The following is a 16,593-nucleotide window of genomic DNA, read 5'->3' as shown; positions in this document are numbered from 1 at the left end:
ATTGTTTAATGAAGTCACATATTGTGTCAAACATTTCATCAGTGAATGAACTCTGGTATTGAATACTCTTCTTAGTTCAAAGATGGGCTCTTTGATTCACCAGTTTCGAGTCCCGAGATCCCATAATCTCTTCGTTGCTATATCCAGTTCTCTTTATACATCCATGATCCTCGTTGCATCAATTTCCTGTTTAATTAATCATATTGTATAAAATAATTGAAGCCGATCATTTCAATAGTTTTCAATCAGGACCTTTAGCATTTGGATGAGGAAGTTAGTGAAAAATAAGCATTTATTTCAATGTGTCGAGTACATTGAATCAATATTTCATTTAATGTTATTTATTTATTCTGCTCTGCTCGATTCAAGGATGTGTGTGGGGGGGGGGGGGTGGTAATTACAGTAGTGTCTCTTCAGTATGTGGTGCCTGCCCCCCCCAGATCCAGCCTATGAGCCCATCTCTTGTGTGATCATAGTGCCAAGGAGGTGGGAGTTTGGAGGTGGGTGGGTGGTGCTAATGGGATGCAGACTACTGAAGCCTGATCACATTCACTCATTACCCCCAACCCCGACACCAACAGCAGCTCCCCCTCCCTCCTTCTGGGCCGCAGTGCTCCAGACAAAGACATCCCCACACACACACACACACACACACACACACACACACACACACACACACACACACACACCTCAAAATGGATGCATTAATGCTCCTTTTTTTTTATTGTACTCAGCTCCACACACTGATAACGTGTTTGTTCACTGGTTATGTGAACATGTCTGAGATGTGGCGAAATACAAAGAGGGTTCATCGTGTGCTGCTTCTGCGGCGCTCTTTTAAAGGTTTTTATTCTTTTAAAGAAACATGGCTTTGCCTGATTGGATTTTATAGGTGATGCGGTAACAAAGCTGAACCACAACACATTCATGGCTGTTTGTCTACATTCCAATCAGCTCTCCTCCATCACAAAGCCTCCAATGTTGGCGAATGCCTCATTTGGTATTTGGATATTTTTTAAAGTTTTTCTTTTACCCCTCTGGATTACAAACCTGCATAAAATACATCAAATCTTTTGGGAAATGCTACTTATTCATTACAACATAAAAATGCAAATGATACTGAAGAATAAGTGAATCCTTAAAGATTCACTGGTTGCGTCACAGAGACGAGCCCAAACCAGCGCTGCTTCTGTCGGGCTGAAGCCCAACGCGCTGAGCTGAAGCCTCCGCAGGCTGCATCATTCTCTGCATAATGCCCCGAGACAGCAGCCTCCAATCGTCTCCGTTTTAGGGCGAGACGGCCTCCGAGATACGTCTACGTTCCACCACACAGAGGGAGGAAGAGAGGAGAGAGCAGACTGTGTGTATCGTTCTGTGCACGTTTTCAGATTCATTCATTTAACAAATATTATTTTTATTTTAAATCTAAAATCAAGCAAAAAGGCAGCCGCCATGGACACACCCCTCTCCATCCAATCATCTTTGGTTATTTCACTTTAGAGATTCTGGTATTTTCATTCTTTAACAGTGCTCATCTCACTGGTTTGAAGTGGGTGGGGCTTTATTGGGCAAAGGTGACGCATGACTGTAAACCTGTTTTAATTCTGCTGTAAAGTTGGCTGATCCACCATTGGGCTCTATGGGGATTTGAGTAGTCTTTGGCACTTCCACTTCGATGACAGATTTTCCTGTTGTTCCTCAAGACGCAGTCGAGTTTTAACTACAAAATATATGTGGTCAAATGCTTCCCAGACCACCTCAGCAAGGGGTTTGAGTGATGGGATCACAATGCATCTTGGTGACAGGGTTTTATTCTTAAATTCACTGCTACACAGCCGCAACCTCGTCGAGCTCATCCACGCTAGCCAGCAACATCTGTATCTTCAGGGTTCTTCACTCTGGTGAGAAAGGAAAACGTAGTTCAGTGAGTTTCCAAGTGATGCCTGTGTCTAGCTGAGCTATGACCCGTTGTGATCCTGTTACAGTGCACCAGCTCCTTGTCTCGGTTGCTCATTTGAACCAAACCAAGCGTTATCTGCCTCACTTTCTCCATCACTGTTCCCCTCCTCTTTCTCCTCATTTTACACACATGTGCACGCCACACACACACACACACACACACCCCCACACACACACACTCACCAATTCTTTGTGCAGAACAAAAGGCCCTTGATCTGTCCCCGAGGGCCACAGCACGCAACGGGTTAATTCTGACTTGCCTTGTGTCTTTGTCAGAGTGAAGAAAGTGTGTGTGTGTGTGTGTGTGTGTGTGTGTGTGTGTGTGTGTGTGTGTGTGTGTGTGTGTGTGTGTGTGTGTGTGTGTGTGTGTGTGTGTGTGTGTGTGTGTGTGTGTGTGTGTGTGTGTGTGTGTGTGTGTGTGTGTGTGTGTGTGTGTGTGTGTGTGTGTGTGTGTGGGGGGGGGGTGGAAGGAGTTGGGGATACATGTTGGGGGGGCGGGGGGAGGAGGGGGATGGGCACCTCAGGTTTGGTACACAGGGTTTCCTACTTTGTCTGGCAGGGACTAGCCGGACAGGAGGGGGAGGGGGAGGGGGGTTGAGAGGTTAACAGAAAAGGGGTGGGGCTTAAGGTACCGTCCCTCTATCTCTCTCCCTCTCTCTCCCTCTCTCCCTTGCCCTCACTGACAGGGTTTCCTGTGGCTGAGTGCAGGGGCGGAGTCCACGGAGATGGAGCGATATAGTCCCTCCCCTCCAGCTTGCAACAAATTACTCACCCGCCTGAAATTAGGAATGCGCAATCTAGTGGCTGCACACACGCACACACACAGCTTTTTTTCACCTATCTTAATTGGAAACAAGGGTGTCACATGCATTTGGTCTTGTGAAACAGTCTTATTGTTTTACAGTAAGTCCAATAATAACAGCGGGCCTGTAGTGGATATCAAAGTACAAGTACACAGTTTAAATTCTTACATTTCTTATAGAAGTCTTAATTTAAGAAATCCCACCATTGATACATTTTCTCTAACTTGATAATTGGCTGACCGTGGCACTCTTCTGAAGTACTTTACAGAAGATAAGGCAAAATACGAACTGCTGCAATAAAAGCAGTAAGAAATTAACTAAAGGTCATTACATAAATGCAGTGGCCCAAGGTATACGGTTGCGTTCAAACAGAAGACTGTACTGCTCAGAGAGGCAGCGCCCGTATTCATCGCTCAACGAGAAAACCATGGATCTATTATCCCTTAAACTGGGGAACTTAGTCGATCCAGGATGGAACTGTCAGGGACGGGATCCTAAGAAAAAGTCATTGGTCTGCTCCTTCAGCACCACGGACAGGGCCACGGATTCATCAACACACAGTTAAACTCCATATATTTCATAGCCATGGATTCTAAATCGAACCTCAGCCAGGTTAAGGATCCATGAGTCGGGCTCTGCACTGTCTCGGATAGGAGAGAGGGGGAAGTGTTGGCAGATTAAAAAGCCTCTTGTGTCTTCGTAACACAGGCTGTTTTTGGTCTGAGCACAGAGTAAAGGCAGACGCTCAATTCATTGTAAACTATTGGACCTCCCCATCGGTACACTCACCAGAGGATAACGTGATTTTAAAAAAAAGAGGCTGACTGGGTTATAACAAAAGGACAAATAGGGAAACATCCAAAACTCACAGCAAAAATAAGCAGACCTCACACTAGAGACTACTGTGTGACATACTGCTCAGGGGCCAGCAGCCACCAGGGGGTCTATCTATATGAAAACTGTGGCTATTAACCAGTGCATGGGTTTGATTCATTCAACTTCCTGTCATGTCACATTTTACTCTTTCTGGTCCCGACCTGTAAATTTCAGATCAGTATTTTAGACCTCTGAGCAAGAAGGATCAGGGACTGGAATCAACACCTGCCATCTGCCAAACACAGAGTGAAAGTTGGCTCTGGCAGGTAAACATGTCCAGTCACGTGGCACCAAGGCAGATGAGATTCCTTAAATTAAGAAATACAATTTTTTATAATGCCAGGAATTAAGGTTACATGATGTATCCCATAGGTCTACTGTCATTCTACAAAGGTTTCAGAAGCGACAGCAGAAGTGTTCAGTTAGCGACCTGTGTAGATAATGTCCGTCATGTGTTTGTGTTGCAGGAGAATTTGAAGAGGAGTCAAAGCAGCCGACGCCGTCTGAACAACAGAAACACCAGCTCAAACACAGAGAACTCTTCCTGTCTCGACAGTTCGAGTCCTTACCGGCTACTCACATACGGTACGTGTTTTCAAATGGGACCCAGAGCTGCAGTTAAGTTTGAATCCTGCTTTTTACTGCTGTCGCGGCAGTGATATGCCCCTGCCCGTTTCCTCTTTTAAGAAGACTTGTTAACCCTGTTCAGCTGTGGATGAATGAATGTGTCCATAGTGACAGGGGCACTCGTACACCCTTTATTGTCGGATATCTGTTTTACATATATATCCAAGTGAGGTGGTCACCTCCTTATCCTGACACCACTGTCACCTTCAGTCAAAAGCAGCTGCAATAGATGTCCATACTATTCCTCCTATTATTGATGTTATTACTACATATAATTCACAGACGGGTCATCGATATTTTCTTGTTGAGCAGCACTTTCAGATTTTTGAGATTTGTCAGAAGTAGCTTGCTTTGCTTTTTCTTTCAAGTTTTTTCAATATGTGTAACCCATCCTGTTCAAATATGCACCTGCCTATCAAATCCCCTATTGAAAATATTTAGAGAGACACTCTTGCCACTATTGGTTTATTTGTAAATACCGGACATGTCCATACATATGTAGTCGTGCAGTTATTTTCCAATAACACACCTGTGGTGAGTTTAAGGTGCTTGCAATCAAATTATCATTTGTCTAACCAGTTTAAATGCTGTTCTATGTCAGCTGCTGAACAGAAAACCTGTCAATAGCATTATGATTTTCGTATATTTTCACTGGCTGTGATGTCATTGCATGTCTTTGGCTCGACCCTTTTTCGTTTTTACATTTGATTCTGTGGAGAATCTTTGTGTTCAACATCCTGGTCACTGAATGCTCCTCTCTGTCTCTCCAGGGGGAAATGTAATGTCACCCTGCTCAATGAAACGGACGTCTTGTCTGGCTACCTGGAGAAAGAGGTTGGTTTGTCACCACTGCATTACATTACTGATGCGGTGAATGGGTTGGTGCATTCTGCAGCCAGCTGTTAACATGTTGTTGTGTGCTCGGACCAGGACTGCTTCTTCTACTCGTTGGTGTTCGACCCCGTCCAGAAGACCCTACTGGCGGATCAGGGGGAGATCCGGGTGGGCTCCAAGTACCAGGCAGAAATCCCTGACAAGCTAGCTGAGGGTGAGCAGCACATTTCAAGTGTGAGATACCAGGCAAATGCTTCCACCTGTAAAAACTAAAACTAAACAAACCAGTTGCCCTTCCTAAGTTGAACCCAGTTCCTCCTCTTCTCAGGTGAGTTAGACACCCGGATCCAGGAGAAGCTGGAGACCAAAGTGTGGGACCCCAGCAACCAGCTCAAAGACCCTCAGATAGACCAGTTCCTGGTGGTGGCAAGGTAATGCTCCCCTCCCATCTGTCACTCAGTTGCATCATCATCACTCAACCCTGTTGCCATGGTGACTTCTGACTGCCATCCCCAGGCGAGCTTTTTGAGGAAATGTGTGAACTGGCAGCAAGTTTGATAATCTAATGTGAAAATAAATATTTCATGGTTGATTCATGTAACACCCAAGAGTACGTTCGGATGTATTAATTCCAATTCAGGGTTTATACACGTTTTGCATAACGTTTTCCAAATATACACATGCATATGCACTTGGATGAAGATACTACTCGAGTGTTCGTAGGAGCAGCACAGTTTAATAAAGGAAATCTACAGCAGCTGCTTTTTGGAGGGAATCGTCCTGCTGTCATATAAATGGTCAAAACACACCACCTAGTGTTCATTAATGAACCTTCAGGACCCTACACGCAATCTCTCAGAAACATTACTAATATTAGTAATGACCTATGGCAAATGTAGAGCAGATAGAACGCAGATCAGTGACATTAACCACCATGCATTGTTTCAGGGCTGTGGGGACCTTTGCTCGGGCCCTTGACTGCAGCAGCTCCATCCGCCAGCCCAGCCTCCACATGAGTGCAGCTGCAGCCTCCAGAGACATCACACTGGTGAGACAACTGACTGCTAAGTTTTCTCAGTTCATTTCTTTACATTTTTAATCTGCATTAATTCATTCCGATGGCAGACACGTTGTAGCGTTTCTTGTTGGTACACAACAGTACAGGTTACTGTGTAAATATACACACCAACCAGCCGACTGCTTAGGTTCCCCAGATTCCATCAGGAACAAATGATGTGTGTCAGTACAAATCCCTCATTTGGGGTGGTTTCTATCAGCACCATGTTTTACCATTTGAGACAAAACAATAGCAGCATGTATTGATGGAAGCAAACACCTCAGCAGCAGTCGAGCAGCTATGAGGTGTTTGCCTCATAGCTGCTCGACTGCTGGTGCATCAGGTGATAAACTACATTTCCCATCGTTATTAGCGCAGCCTTTCAGATTACTACAAGGAGTGTCTAACTGGTTATGAAACAGTCTGCATGTAACCTACATCAGTAAAGGAGACCATCAGAGAGAAGATTGTCTATTCTATAGAGTTATTCCTAACGCTCGTCATCGGTGACACCGGTTTGGACTTCATAAGATCAGAGGAAATCACGGAGGTTCACCAGAAACTCCTTTTAGCTCAGACTCCTGCGAGGCCTCCGACAGCAACCGGCCCACTGGACTAACCCAGGATCCGGCTTCTTTGACGCCTTTTGACCTGCAGAGCTTGGAGGACAGCTACAGCAACAGTGGCGCCTCCTCCCACCAGGAGCAGAGCTGCTGGAGGCTCAGGCCGTATTGCTAGGCCGACTAAAGGGAAGGGAGGCACGGGAGAACCGGGACTGAGCGGGGGAATACTGTCCCTGCTCCAGTAAAATGAGAGGTTTTCTAAAAGGGATCAGGCTTTCGGAAACATTACCGCGTTTGTCTACAGTGAGCGCCAACATTCACACAAGATGAAAGTTCCATGTAGTAGCTTTAATAGCACACATCGGCTTCTGGCACGTTGTCAGATTAAATTTTTTTTAAAAAGCCCCAATAGCCCCGTCCCTGTTTGGGACGACATCATCCTCTGGCTCCTTAAAGCCCCATCACAAAGTGTCTCCCACCATCACGTCTTGTTACCTCGTGTATCCACAGCAGCTTCATCAGTTGTGACTGTTGACTTAGAGGTTTCCTGAAAGGGAACTCCGATAGCTAAACAACAGCTGAGCCAACTCAACCGATGACTACCTTCCTAGAAACAATCTGTCTGTGTTTAGAAGTAAATACCAGAGCTTTAGCCTCTAATGGTAATATATGTATAATATATCATTCCTGCTGTCTCTGATGATGACGCTCTCATGTTTGCTCTCAGTTCCATGCTATGGACACGTTGCAGAAGAACAGCTATGACCTGGCCAAAGCCATGTCCACGCTGGTCCCTCAGGGGGGCCCGGTGCTCTGCCGCGATGAGATGGAGGAGTGGAGCGCCTCAGAGGCCATGTTGTTTGAGGAGGCTCTGGAGAAATACGGCAAGGACTTCAACGACATCCGCCAGGACTTTGTAAGCTGCTGTGAAAGCTTGATGCATGCTGATGTTGGTTGGTGGTATTCACAGGGGATGCAAACATGTAAACGTTGCTGTTGACGTCGGTTTGATGTGGAGTTATAATTATTTTAGTAATCAAGTATTCTACCAATTATTCTGTTGATTAATTGAGAAATCTCTAAAGAAAAATTCTTCCGTAAGAAGCAATAAATATACAAAAGAGAAAATAGGACAACATATATTGCAAACAATAATATAATGTCAAATATAGTGTCAAAACTAAACCCCTTTAGTGCATTTAAGTGCCATATCACATTCTGGGTTTCATCTATTGGGGTTATTTGCATAAAACACAATTCAAATGATTAGCAGTTAATTAATTTATTGTTTTAATTAAATATATTTTATCTTGCGTTATAATTTACCTTGATGCTCTGTTTTTACTAAATAGAGCTTGACCTCAATGCAACCTCCATCAACAATAGCCAAGCAGTACTGTGCTGCTAACAGCTAACGTTAGCGGGTTCTCCTCCCTCCTTGCTGCTAACAGCTAACGTTAGCGGGTTCTCCTCCCTCCTTGCTGCTAACAGCTAACGTTAGCGGGCTCTCCTCCCTCAACCTGAGCATCGATGATGAGTGGCACCACACACCTTGTGGACAGGCTCAGGGGTGCAAACGAAGCTCTGCTGTATTTAATTGGCATCGAGCTACTCCAATTTCTTGAGGAATCGTTACAGCCCTAAACTAAGCACATATTCTCTTTGTATTCTTCCTTCCTCTCCCTCAGCTGCCCTGGAAGTCTCTAGCCAGTGTGGTCCAGTTCTACTACATGTGGAAGACTACCGACCGCTACATCCAACAGGTAGGTCTGCAATGAGGCCCCTCAAAGCACCGTTTGGGTCTGACTGCTCTTTTTTTAATTTTATTTTTATTTTTACAAACTTCCTGTTTTCTTTCTGTCAGAAACGACTAAAGGCAGCAGAGGCGGACAGCAAGCTGAAGCAGGTGTACATCCCCACCTAGTGAGTGTACCTGTAAAGCGCCGTCTCAATGTACCCACCTCGAGTTAGAACTGCAGTCAGAGTAACTCCGCTTTTCTCCTCACCAGCACCAAACCCAACCCCAACCAGATCATGGTGCCAGGCAGCAAGCCGGGCATGAACGGGGCGGCGGGCTTCCAGAAAGGACTCAGCTGTGAGAGCTGCCACAGTAAGTACGCACTCTGCACGACCCATCCTACTGGGAGAAATGACTCCAACTGTATTTTTCAAAACCAAAAGTTTAATTTAATCGTAGTCAGAAGTGAAGAGGCCTCTTGGCGGTTACAGGTTTACAGTTTCAGTCTGGGGCATGATATCTTTTTGACTTGACGTTGTGCACCTAGATGAATAAGATGAACCTACACAGATAAACAATTACTCTCACTGGATGTCAAAGCAATTAAAACAAATATTGATTAACGTAAAAGGCGGTCAAATGTCCGAGCAGAAGTTTATTTTGCCCTCTTCAAACACCAATTCTCCCTCCACATACCCAGCGGCCCAGTCTCCTCAGTGGTATGCCTGGGGGCCTCCCAACATGCAGTGCAGACTGTGCGCCTCCTGCTGGATCTACTGGAAGAAGTACGGAGGTTTGAAGACCCCCACGCAGCTAGAGGGCGCAGCTAGAGCCGGCTCTGTAAGTCTCGAGCAGCAATGTCACGATGTGAACAGCTGTCCTCCCAGAACGACATGTCTCCTTCCTCACGCTATCCCTTCTTCCTCTCCGTGCAGGAGTCAGGCCCCCGCGGTCACATGACGCGCCAGGAGGTCCAGGGTATGTCGCCGTTCACACGCAACGAGGGTCGCGCCAAGCTGCTGGCCAAGAACCGCCAGACGTTCATCCTGCAGACCACCAAGTTGACCCGCATCGCCCGGCGGGTGTGCGAGGACATCCTGCAGCCTCGACGTGCGGCGCGGCGGCCCTACGCCTCCATCAATGCCAACGCTGTCAAGGCTGAGTGTATGTGCAAACCCCTCGCTTTAATGCATGGTAATCATAGATTGTTTATGTGCCAGCACCATATGTGAGGTGAATCTAAACCACGTTGTTCCTGGATTTTGTCTTCAGGTATAATCAGGCTGCCCAAAGCCACAAAAACTCCTCTAAAGACCAAGTTGGTGCCCCGACCGTCTCTGGCCAACATAGTGAAGGATTTAGGTAAGGATGCGTCACGGGGCCGCCATGTCTCTGATTCCACCTTCTCCGCTGCGATTGGTTGTTGAAGAGTGTTGTTGTCTCTCCGCAGCCATCTCAGCTCCTCTAAAACTGAAGGCGTCTAGAGGACCCCCGACACCCATCAACAGGAACCAGGCCAGCCAGCCCCGCGTGGGCCAAAGCTTGCTGGGAAAGAGAGGCTTCGACAGCGTCAGTATTATACACACGCACACGCACACACGCACACGCACACACGCACACACACACACACACACACTGTGTTCACAGCACTGCTGTCTTGTGATTTAATCAAATATGCTGACATAACGTGGAATCATCCGTCTCCGACCTGCACATAGGCGACTGATCAACTTGCTTGACGTGCAGGTGTACACAAGGCGTTGTTGAGATGTGTGACCGTCAGCTCCTCCCTACCCATAACACCCTTCTCCGTTACTAGAAAAACTGTCTGTAGAATTCAAAGAAACGGTTCTTTCTAAATGGCTTCTTTTGTGTGTACTGTACCAATATGCGGCCACCGGACGCTTGAGTAACCTTTGATTTGAGTCTTCCCTCACTGTGACTTCTGCGTACCAGCTGCTATCTGCCGGCTCTGTCTGGGTTTCCAGCAGTCTGTCTCCGTGTCAGAGTATCATTTTCACACACAGAACGCCTGGTGGCGTCCATGACACGTTCAGCTTGTTGCTCCTTTTAGCTTTAAAGAAACCAAGTCCCTGATCACACAGAACATCATGTGTTTCCTCGTCCCTCTATTGGGTTTTCTTGCTCTTTTAGACACGCATGAAAGTTGAAATATTTCCAACGTTTCAGCGGCAGGCGCGAAGCCCAGGCAGCCAATCAAATCAAGCAAGAGGCGGGCTTTAGTACTTTACCACTGCCCTCCTGTTTTGATGCCCGTGGATGTAAAAGATCCCCCCCATTAATCAGCAGAGCGACAGCAAATTATTGATGTGTGCATTGAATTCATTTTCCCCCTGTTATTTACATTTGATCACCTGGTTGCTTAGCACCCCTGCTCCACCCGCTCAGCAGCAGTTGACTCGTGTTGACAAGGGGGCGTTTCCAAAGCGGCGCCGCACCTGCTGCGACGCGTCACGATGTGAACGGGCCCTGCGGCTGCTGACGTACACTGGCCCGTCTCTTGTAATTATCGTACAAGTGTGATCACTTGCTGTTCACCTCTTTAAGTGGAGGACACGGCTGATTCACTCACCCAGTCTGTCATTGGTCCACAGGCTACAGGCGTGCCCTACCCGGCCAATGGGAGACCGTACACTTCAGGTATGAGGACCACCTCTCAGTCGGTCATCAAGCGGCAGAAAGTCAGCCAGGGGGAGGCACCCAACCCTGTAGTGTTTGTGGCTACAAAGGACACCAGGTACTTCTTCTTCTTCTACATCATTCACATACAATAGTGTTAAAGTGTGAAAGATGAAGCCACAGCGGCGCAGTAATAAAGTAAGGAGAGGAAGGTTCTCGGGTATCTCTCTCTTTCTGGGCTTTCAAATGCTGATTGAAACACGATCGTCTTATAGCTCTCACAGTGGATGAAGTTAAACTCATTATGTCCTGGTGTTCTCTCTCAACCAGGGCTCTGAGGAAACATCTGACCCAGTCAGAGATGCGCCGGGCAGCGAGGAAACCTCACCTCCTGGTCCGGATCAAACTGCCGCCACCCCCCCGCTCCCTGGCCATGCCCCTGCTCCCCTCCAGCACCAGCGAGCCCATCGTCCTGGAGGACTGAAGGGTGGAGGGACATGGGAGGGGTGGGGTGGAGGGGGGTGGTCTTTTACCAGGACGTGGGGGTCAAGTTGGGGAGGGTCTGTGCTCAGGCTGTCACTTAACAGGCAGCACAGTACGCCACACCAGTAGTCTTTTATTTCCCTCTTTTCTTTAGTCCTCTGTTACTTCCCAAACATTGATGTGTCACACACACACACACACACACACACACACACACACACACACACACACACAGCACTTAGATGACTGTATATTTCCATCACACACACACACACACACACACACACACACACACCTTGACACACCTTGGGCTTTGTAGTATTTTATTCCAGATCCTGAATAATTTTTTGTGCTCCCCCTTTTCAATTCCGCCTGTTTTTAAATGTGTAATTTAAATCGAGAAACGTCTCATCCTGAAAACAACGGTGTTCAAGCACACTTTAGTTTTCTTTCCCTCCACGACGTCTCTATCTTGTGTAAATATACGCACCGTTGTAAAGGGGATGAAGCCCGCAGTATGTGAGTATGGGGGGGTCAAGTTGGATGAGGACACGTCTGACTGGCTGTTAATCGTAGCTCACTGACTGCTGGTGGAGTTGGGGAGACATGTTGGGACATGCTGAGCTGTCCTCAGTCCGTCTCAGCACAGTGTTTGTTGTCTGTAACTTGTTCACTTTTCCCCGTCGTCAGCCAGGAGCCAACAGAGTTCCCGGGGTCGGTCCACCCTGACAAGTCAGGTCCTTCCCACCTCAGTGACAAAAATGTGTGAGCACAAAACCGCTTGAGTAACACCACCCATACAGTCATTACAGAGGAATCTGCTGACGGTCTTCTTGATGAATTAATAAAATATTCACAATCACAATTCTTCAAAGCTGAATGGGCCATCTTCAAATTGCTTGTTTTAACTGATTAATACTCCCAAAACCCAGATATCAACAAATATTCAGTCATCAAAATGTTAACCTTAAATTAATGATAATCAGCAAACGGGTATATCTTTAGTTTCTACAGCCTTACGCATCCTGACTTGCGCTAGTTTTGTGCTCACTTGATTTTTTTTAATGAATAAATAACCCTCTATGCCGTCTTCTCCTTCTCCAGGCATCACAGTAGCCATTTAACAAAAGAAACTGAACGCTTCTTTGGTCTCCTGTCAGCTGTTATCCGGTTTGAGGAGAGGAGTCTGCTCCCGCTCTCCTGACCTCGGCCCGATGCGTGTGAACCTGGAGTCAAAGGGCAGAGGTCATCGCTTATACAGTGTAGGGAGGATCATGTGTAGTGTTTGAGGAGATGATTGTGGTTACTGTGTGACTTGCCAGGATGAGAGAACACATTTGGCTTTGAGGTACTGTGTTCGAGTCTGCAAAAGTCCAAAAAGAAGCCATAATGTGCAACAAGAAAACAGAAATCTTTCAACCCTGGGGTCATATTAGAATCAAAGCCTCAGCATTGCTGACAATGTTTGGTTGGTTTGAAGGAAACTGACCGTTATGTTCTCAGTCAGTTGATAAGTCTGTTTTAAAAAAAATAAATAAACCTTTAAAAAAATTAAGCAGCAGCAATATGTAAAGGGTATGGAAGACAATTGGGGTCAAAAAGTGAAGTTCAGGAATAATGTTGCAAAAAGAGTCTGAGATTACAGAACGTTGTCACTCGATGCTCTTCTGTAAATGTGACGAGGCAGCAGAGCGGTTCCTCCGCTCGTCTCGTGTGCTTTCATTTCCTCCGTCTAGTTTGGGTTGCCCGTTTGTACCGTTACGAAAAGGTTGAGTACTAAAAGCAAGTTGTTAATTGGATGATTATAATTCCCGTGAATCCCCACAGCACCGAGGGCCTCCGCAGGTTTTATGAGCAAGTTTGGTCCCAATGTGGGCTTTGTAATATTTCTCCAAAAAAGAAATTTGAAGTGTCGAGTTTGTAGCAAATACTAATCTGTGTAAAGACGAAGTGGAGAACTGGCACATTTTAAACTTTTTTACATCTAAAGTGTGTAATTCTGCTCCGTTATTGTGGAGAGGGCTCAACCAGGCGACTGTACATGTGAAACATTGCTCTCCTTCATTGGGTGGGGGGTTGGGGGGGGTCATTTGAACCAGGGGCCACATTCAAAAGGTACAGGGGCTGATTTTTGTATGATGGAGACAAAACATGCTACAAACTGAAACTTTTTCTCAAGTGTTTTTTTATTCCAACGTCTCTGTATCCTTTAATGTATCTTGATAAGAAAAGAAATAAAGAATTTTTTTTTCTTCGTGGTCAGTCATGGGCTCTTTCTGCGCTGTGTTTCTGTGTCCTCGTGGCTCCCTTGAGGAAACGGAGCTCGTGTCCTCGGTAGGGCCGGGCATCGAACTTCAGTACCTCTTTTATTTAAATAGTTATCAACAACTGCCAGTTACAGACAGGTTCCAGTTCCTTTGTCTTGTTTTTTATTCCTAGATTAAAAATGTCCTAATACAAATAATATTGGTGCCAATTCTATAAAAATGTAATAAAGGAAATAGTTTTTTTAAATATTAAAGAAATTAATTTTATATTAAATTTAGATATCAAAAAGTGGCATTTGGGCAAAATAAGGGATTGAATGTGCACTGCTAGGAAAACTGGTACCGATGTTTCTCTAAAGGTTTGAGTGGCCGAGCTAAAGTGCCAATGTTTAATGATAGTGACATCTAGTGGTGAGGCTGCAGATTGCAACCAACTGAATGCCCTCAGCTCACCGCTCCTTTGCCAAGCCTGTTGGAGGACGACGGGGGCCTCCAGTGGACCTAAAACAGGAAAGGCCTTCTCTCTTGAGCCAGTGTTTGGTTTGACCACTCTGGGCTCCTGTAGAAACGTGGTGGGACCAGTGAAGAGGACGGGCTCCCTGTGCAGATGGATGGCTCCTCGTAAGATGATGAAGAACGACCCCCAACTAAAGGAGATGTTCCCGTTGAGCGAGATGCTTTGCTGTACTGTTTTATGATCGATGGTGGTCTCCGTAGGTATGGGTTCTTGGGTCCTGGACCAAAGGGGTGCGGTGTTTTACAAAACCGTGGCCCTTGGCGAATGATTCAACCCGGCACTTCATAGATCCGATCACAGAACAATTCAGGTCAAATTGATAAAGGTGTCATTTGCTGTTTATGCCCTGGACAAGTTTAAAACATCTGTCATTTTTGTAAAATGGTTACTAGAAATCTATAACAATGTTTTATTCTATATCAAAGTTATCAAATATACATAAACCTTTTTCAATTTAAATAACCAGTTTCATATTTAATTTGTTTCACACATGCAGATCATATACAGATAAAATAGCTCTGTGTAACAAATAATATCAACCCAGTAAGATGGCAATAGCCACCATGTACTATATATATATATATTGCAGAGTATGACATCTATTTTAGTATCTCGCAGCAATAAAGTATGGTCCAGCAAATTCTGTCTTTTTATCACAAAGACATTGTTAGAACAGCGAAACACTGACCCATAATTTCAAAATCTGGAGTTATTAAAACATATTTGAAATCAATACATTTAAGATGGGTACTTTTGTATTTAATTTAAAATGTATTTCCCATTTGCTTTCACAGTTGTTCTAGCCGGGTCTCAGGTCCACCAGTTTGAGGTCTGTGGAACTGCTTTGGTGCTTCACTGCTCACCTCTGAATTATTTAAAAATAAGATCTTAAACAACTTCTCTTGAAGGACCACAGAACTGGAAAAGAGGTGCGATACTGTGTATGAAAGCAGTGCAAATGTTTGTTATTGTAATCAGTATTTATTTGTTTTAAGTTATTTTAAAAAATAAGTGGTGAGCAAAATAAGTTGTCTTTAAATGACAGGATCCTGTAAGGTGCCCACAGGTCTGAACATTTGTATTGTATAATTCTTTTGTTTTGTTTTATTTGATTATATTCACAAATAAAGTGGGAACATATTTGTGAATGTCCTGAAGTCAGAGTCCAAATCTAAATAACGACTTGACAGAGCTTATTAATGTGGTGACTACTTATTATTTTGTGTTTAATGTTTGTATATAATCAACATGTAAGTATGAACATATTGAAAAGTTCCTGATTAAAAACAAACAATAATTTGTCCTGAGCTGTGTTCCTATCAGACGGCTTTTAATCAGACGGCTTGTTGGAACTACTTCCGACTAAAATACTTTAATATATATATATATGTATATATATATATATATATATATATATATATATATATATATATATATATATATATATATGTATAGGGCCTACACATATATACACACACACACTAATGTAGCTAATGTATTTTGTCATTTATATATATAATAAAATATATTATTCAGTACCTACGTGTATATTCTAATAATCAATTTAGCCAAAAAAAACGCATCTTTTATGTGTCCAACAAAGGTGCACATATTTTGGTATTTTACGGAGAGACTTATTTTGTCAAGAAAAAAGCATTGTGGATCTATTACTCTGATTCATAATAACCGTAAGGCCATATTAGTATGGGCCAGCACACATGAACCAGACTGTACTCCATCTTTGTATGATACATTGTTGTAATAAATGAAATGTTTTACAGGAGCTCATTTTACCGACGCACCAACAGGCAGCGAAGCTAACATGAGCGTTAGCCTGTGTTTGCTAGCAGGCCCTGCGCCGTATCGTCGCGGCCTCGAACTTGATTGGTCCGTCTTCAAGCGCGTTTCCCCGCACGTGGACGTGATTGGTCGCCGGGGACGCACTCGTGACGTTGCACTCCTCAGCACACCTGGTGCTCATTTTCAAGTAGAAGGCGGGAGGTGTAAACCGGCTTTAAAGACAGACGGAGACTGTTCACACGTTGCTTGTGACTCCATAACAGAGCAGGAGGGTCCGGGTCCATGCCAATGCCACTCTACTATTAATTAATTAACCAACCAACCAACCACCTAACCAGCCAACTAGCCAGCCAACTAGCCAACTAGCCAGTCAAACCGACTCTTCTGTTCTTTAAACCAGCTCACAAGCAACTCCATCTGTTTGAAGCC

At 44.9% G+C, this 16,593-nt stretch overlaps 1 protein-coding gene across 1 annotated transcript in view; it reads left to right on the top strand.

The window, feature by feature from the left end:
* The window catches only part of mta2 (metastasis associated 1 family, member 2), a 29,135-nt gene extending 15,293 nt beyond the window's left edge, over nt 1–13,842 (top strand). The window contains exons 4-18 of the mRNA XM_034556730.1: nt 4,106–4,223; nt 5,036–5,099; nt 5,196–5,313; nt 5,428–5,530; nt 6,048–6,147; nt 7,447–7,635; nt 8,408–8,482; nt 8,584–8,642; nt 8,729–8,829; nt 9,158–9,297; nt 9,393–9,621; nt 9,730–9,819; nt 9,908–10,026; nt 11,073–11,215; nt 11,428–13,842. Coding sequence (XP_034412621.1) covers nt 4,106–4,223; nt 5,036–5,099; nt 5,196–5,313; nt 5,428–5,530; nt 6,048–6,147; nt 7,447–7,635; nt 8,408–8,482; nt 8,584–8,642; nt 8,729–8,829; nt 9,158–9,297; nt 9,393–9,621; nt 9,730–9,819; nt 9,908–10,026; nt 11,073–11,215; nt 11,428–11,581 — 1,802 coding nt within the window. The 3' untranslated portion in view covers nt 11,582–13,842. The remainder of the gene's footprint in view (nt 1–4,105; nt 4,224–5,035; nt 5,100–5,195; nt 5,314–5,427; nt 5,531–6,047; nt 6,148–7,446; nt 7,636–8,407; nt 8,483–8,583; nt 8,643–8,728; nt 8,830–9,157; nt 9,298–9,392; nt 9,622–9,729; nt 9,820–9,907; nt 10,027–11,072; nt 11,216–11,427) is intronic.
* The last annotated feature ends 2,751 nt before the right edge of the window (nt 13,843–16,593 follow it).

The sequence above is a fragment of the Cyclopterus lumpus genome, chromosome 18 (assembly GCF_009769545.1).
Source record: "Cyclopterus lumpus isolate fCycLum1 chromosome 18, fCycLum1.pri, whole genome shotgun sequence".
Classification (NCBI taxonomy): Eukaryota; Metazoa; Chordata; class Actinopteri; order Perciformes; family Cyclopteridae; genus Cyclopterus; species Cyclopterus lumpus.
The sequence above is the reverse complement of the archived record's forward strand: the minus strand, read 5'-3'. Positions and strand labels throughout refer to the sequence as shown.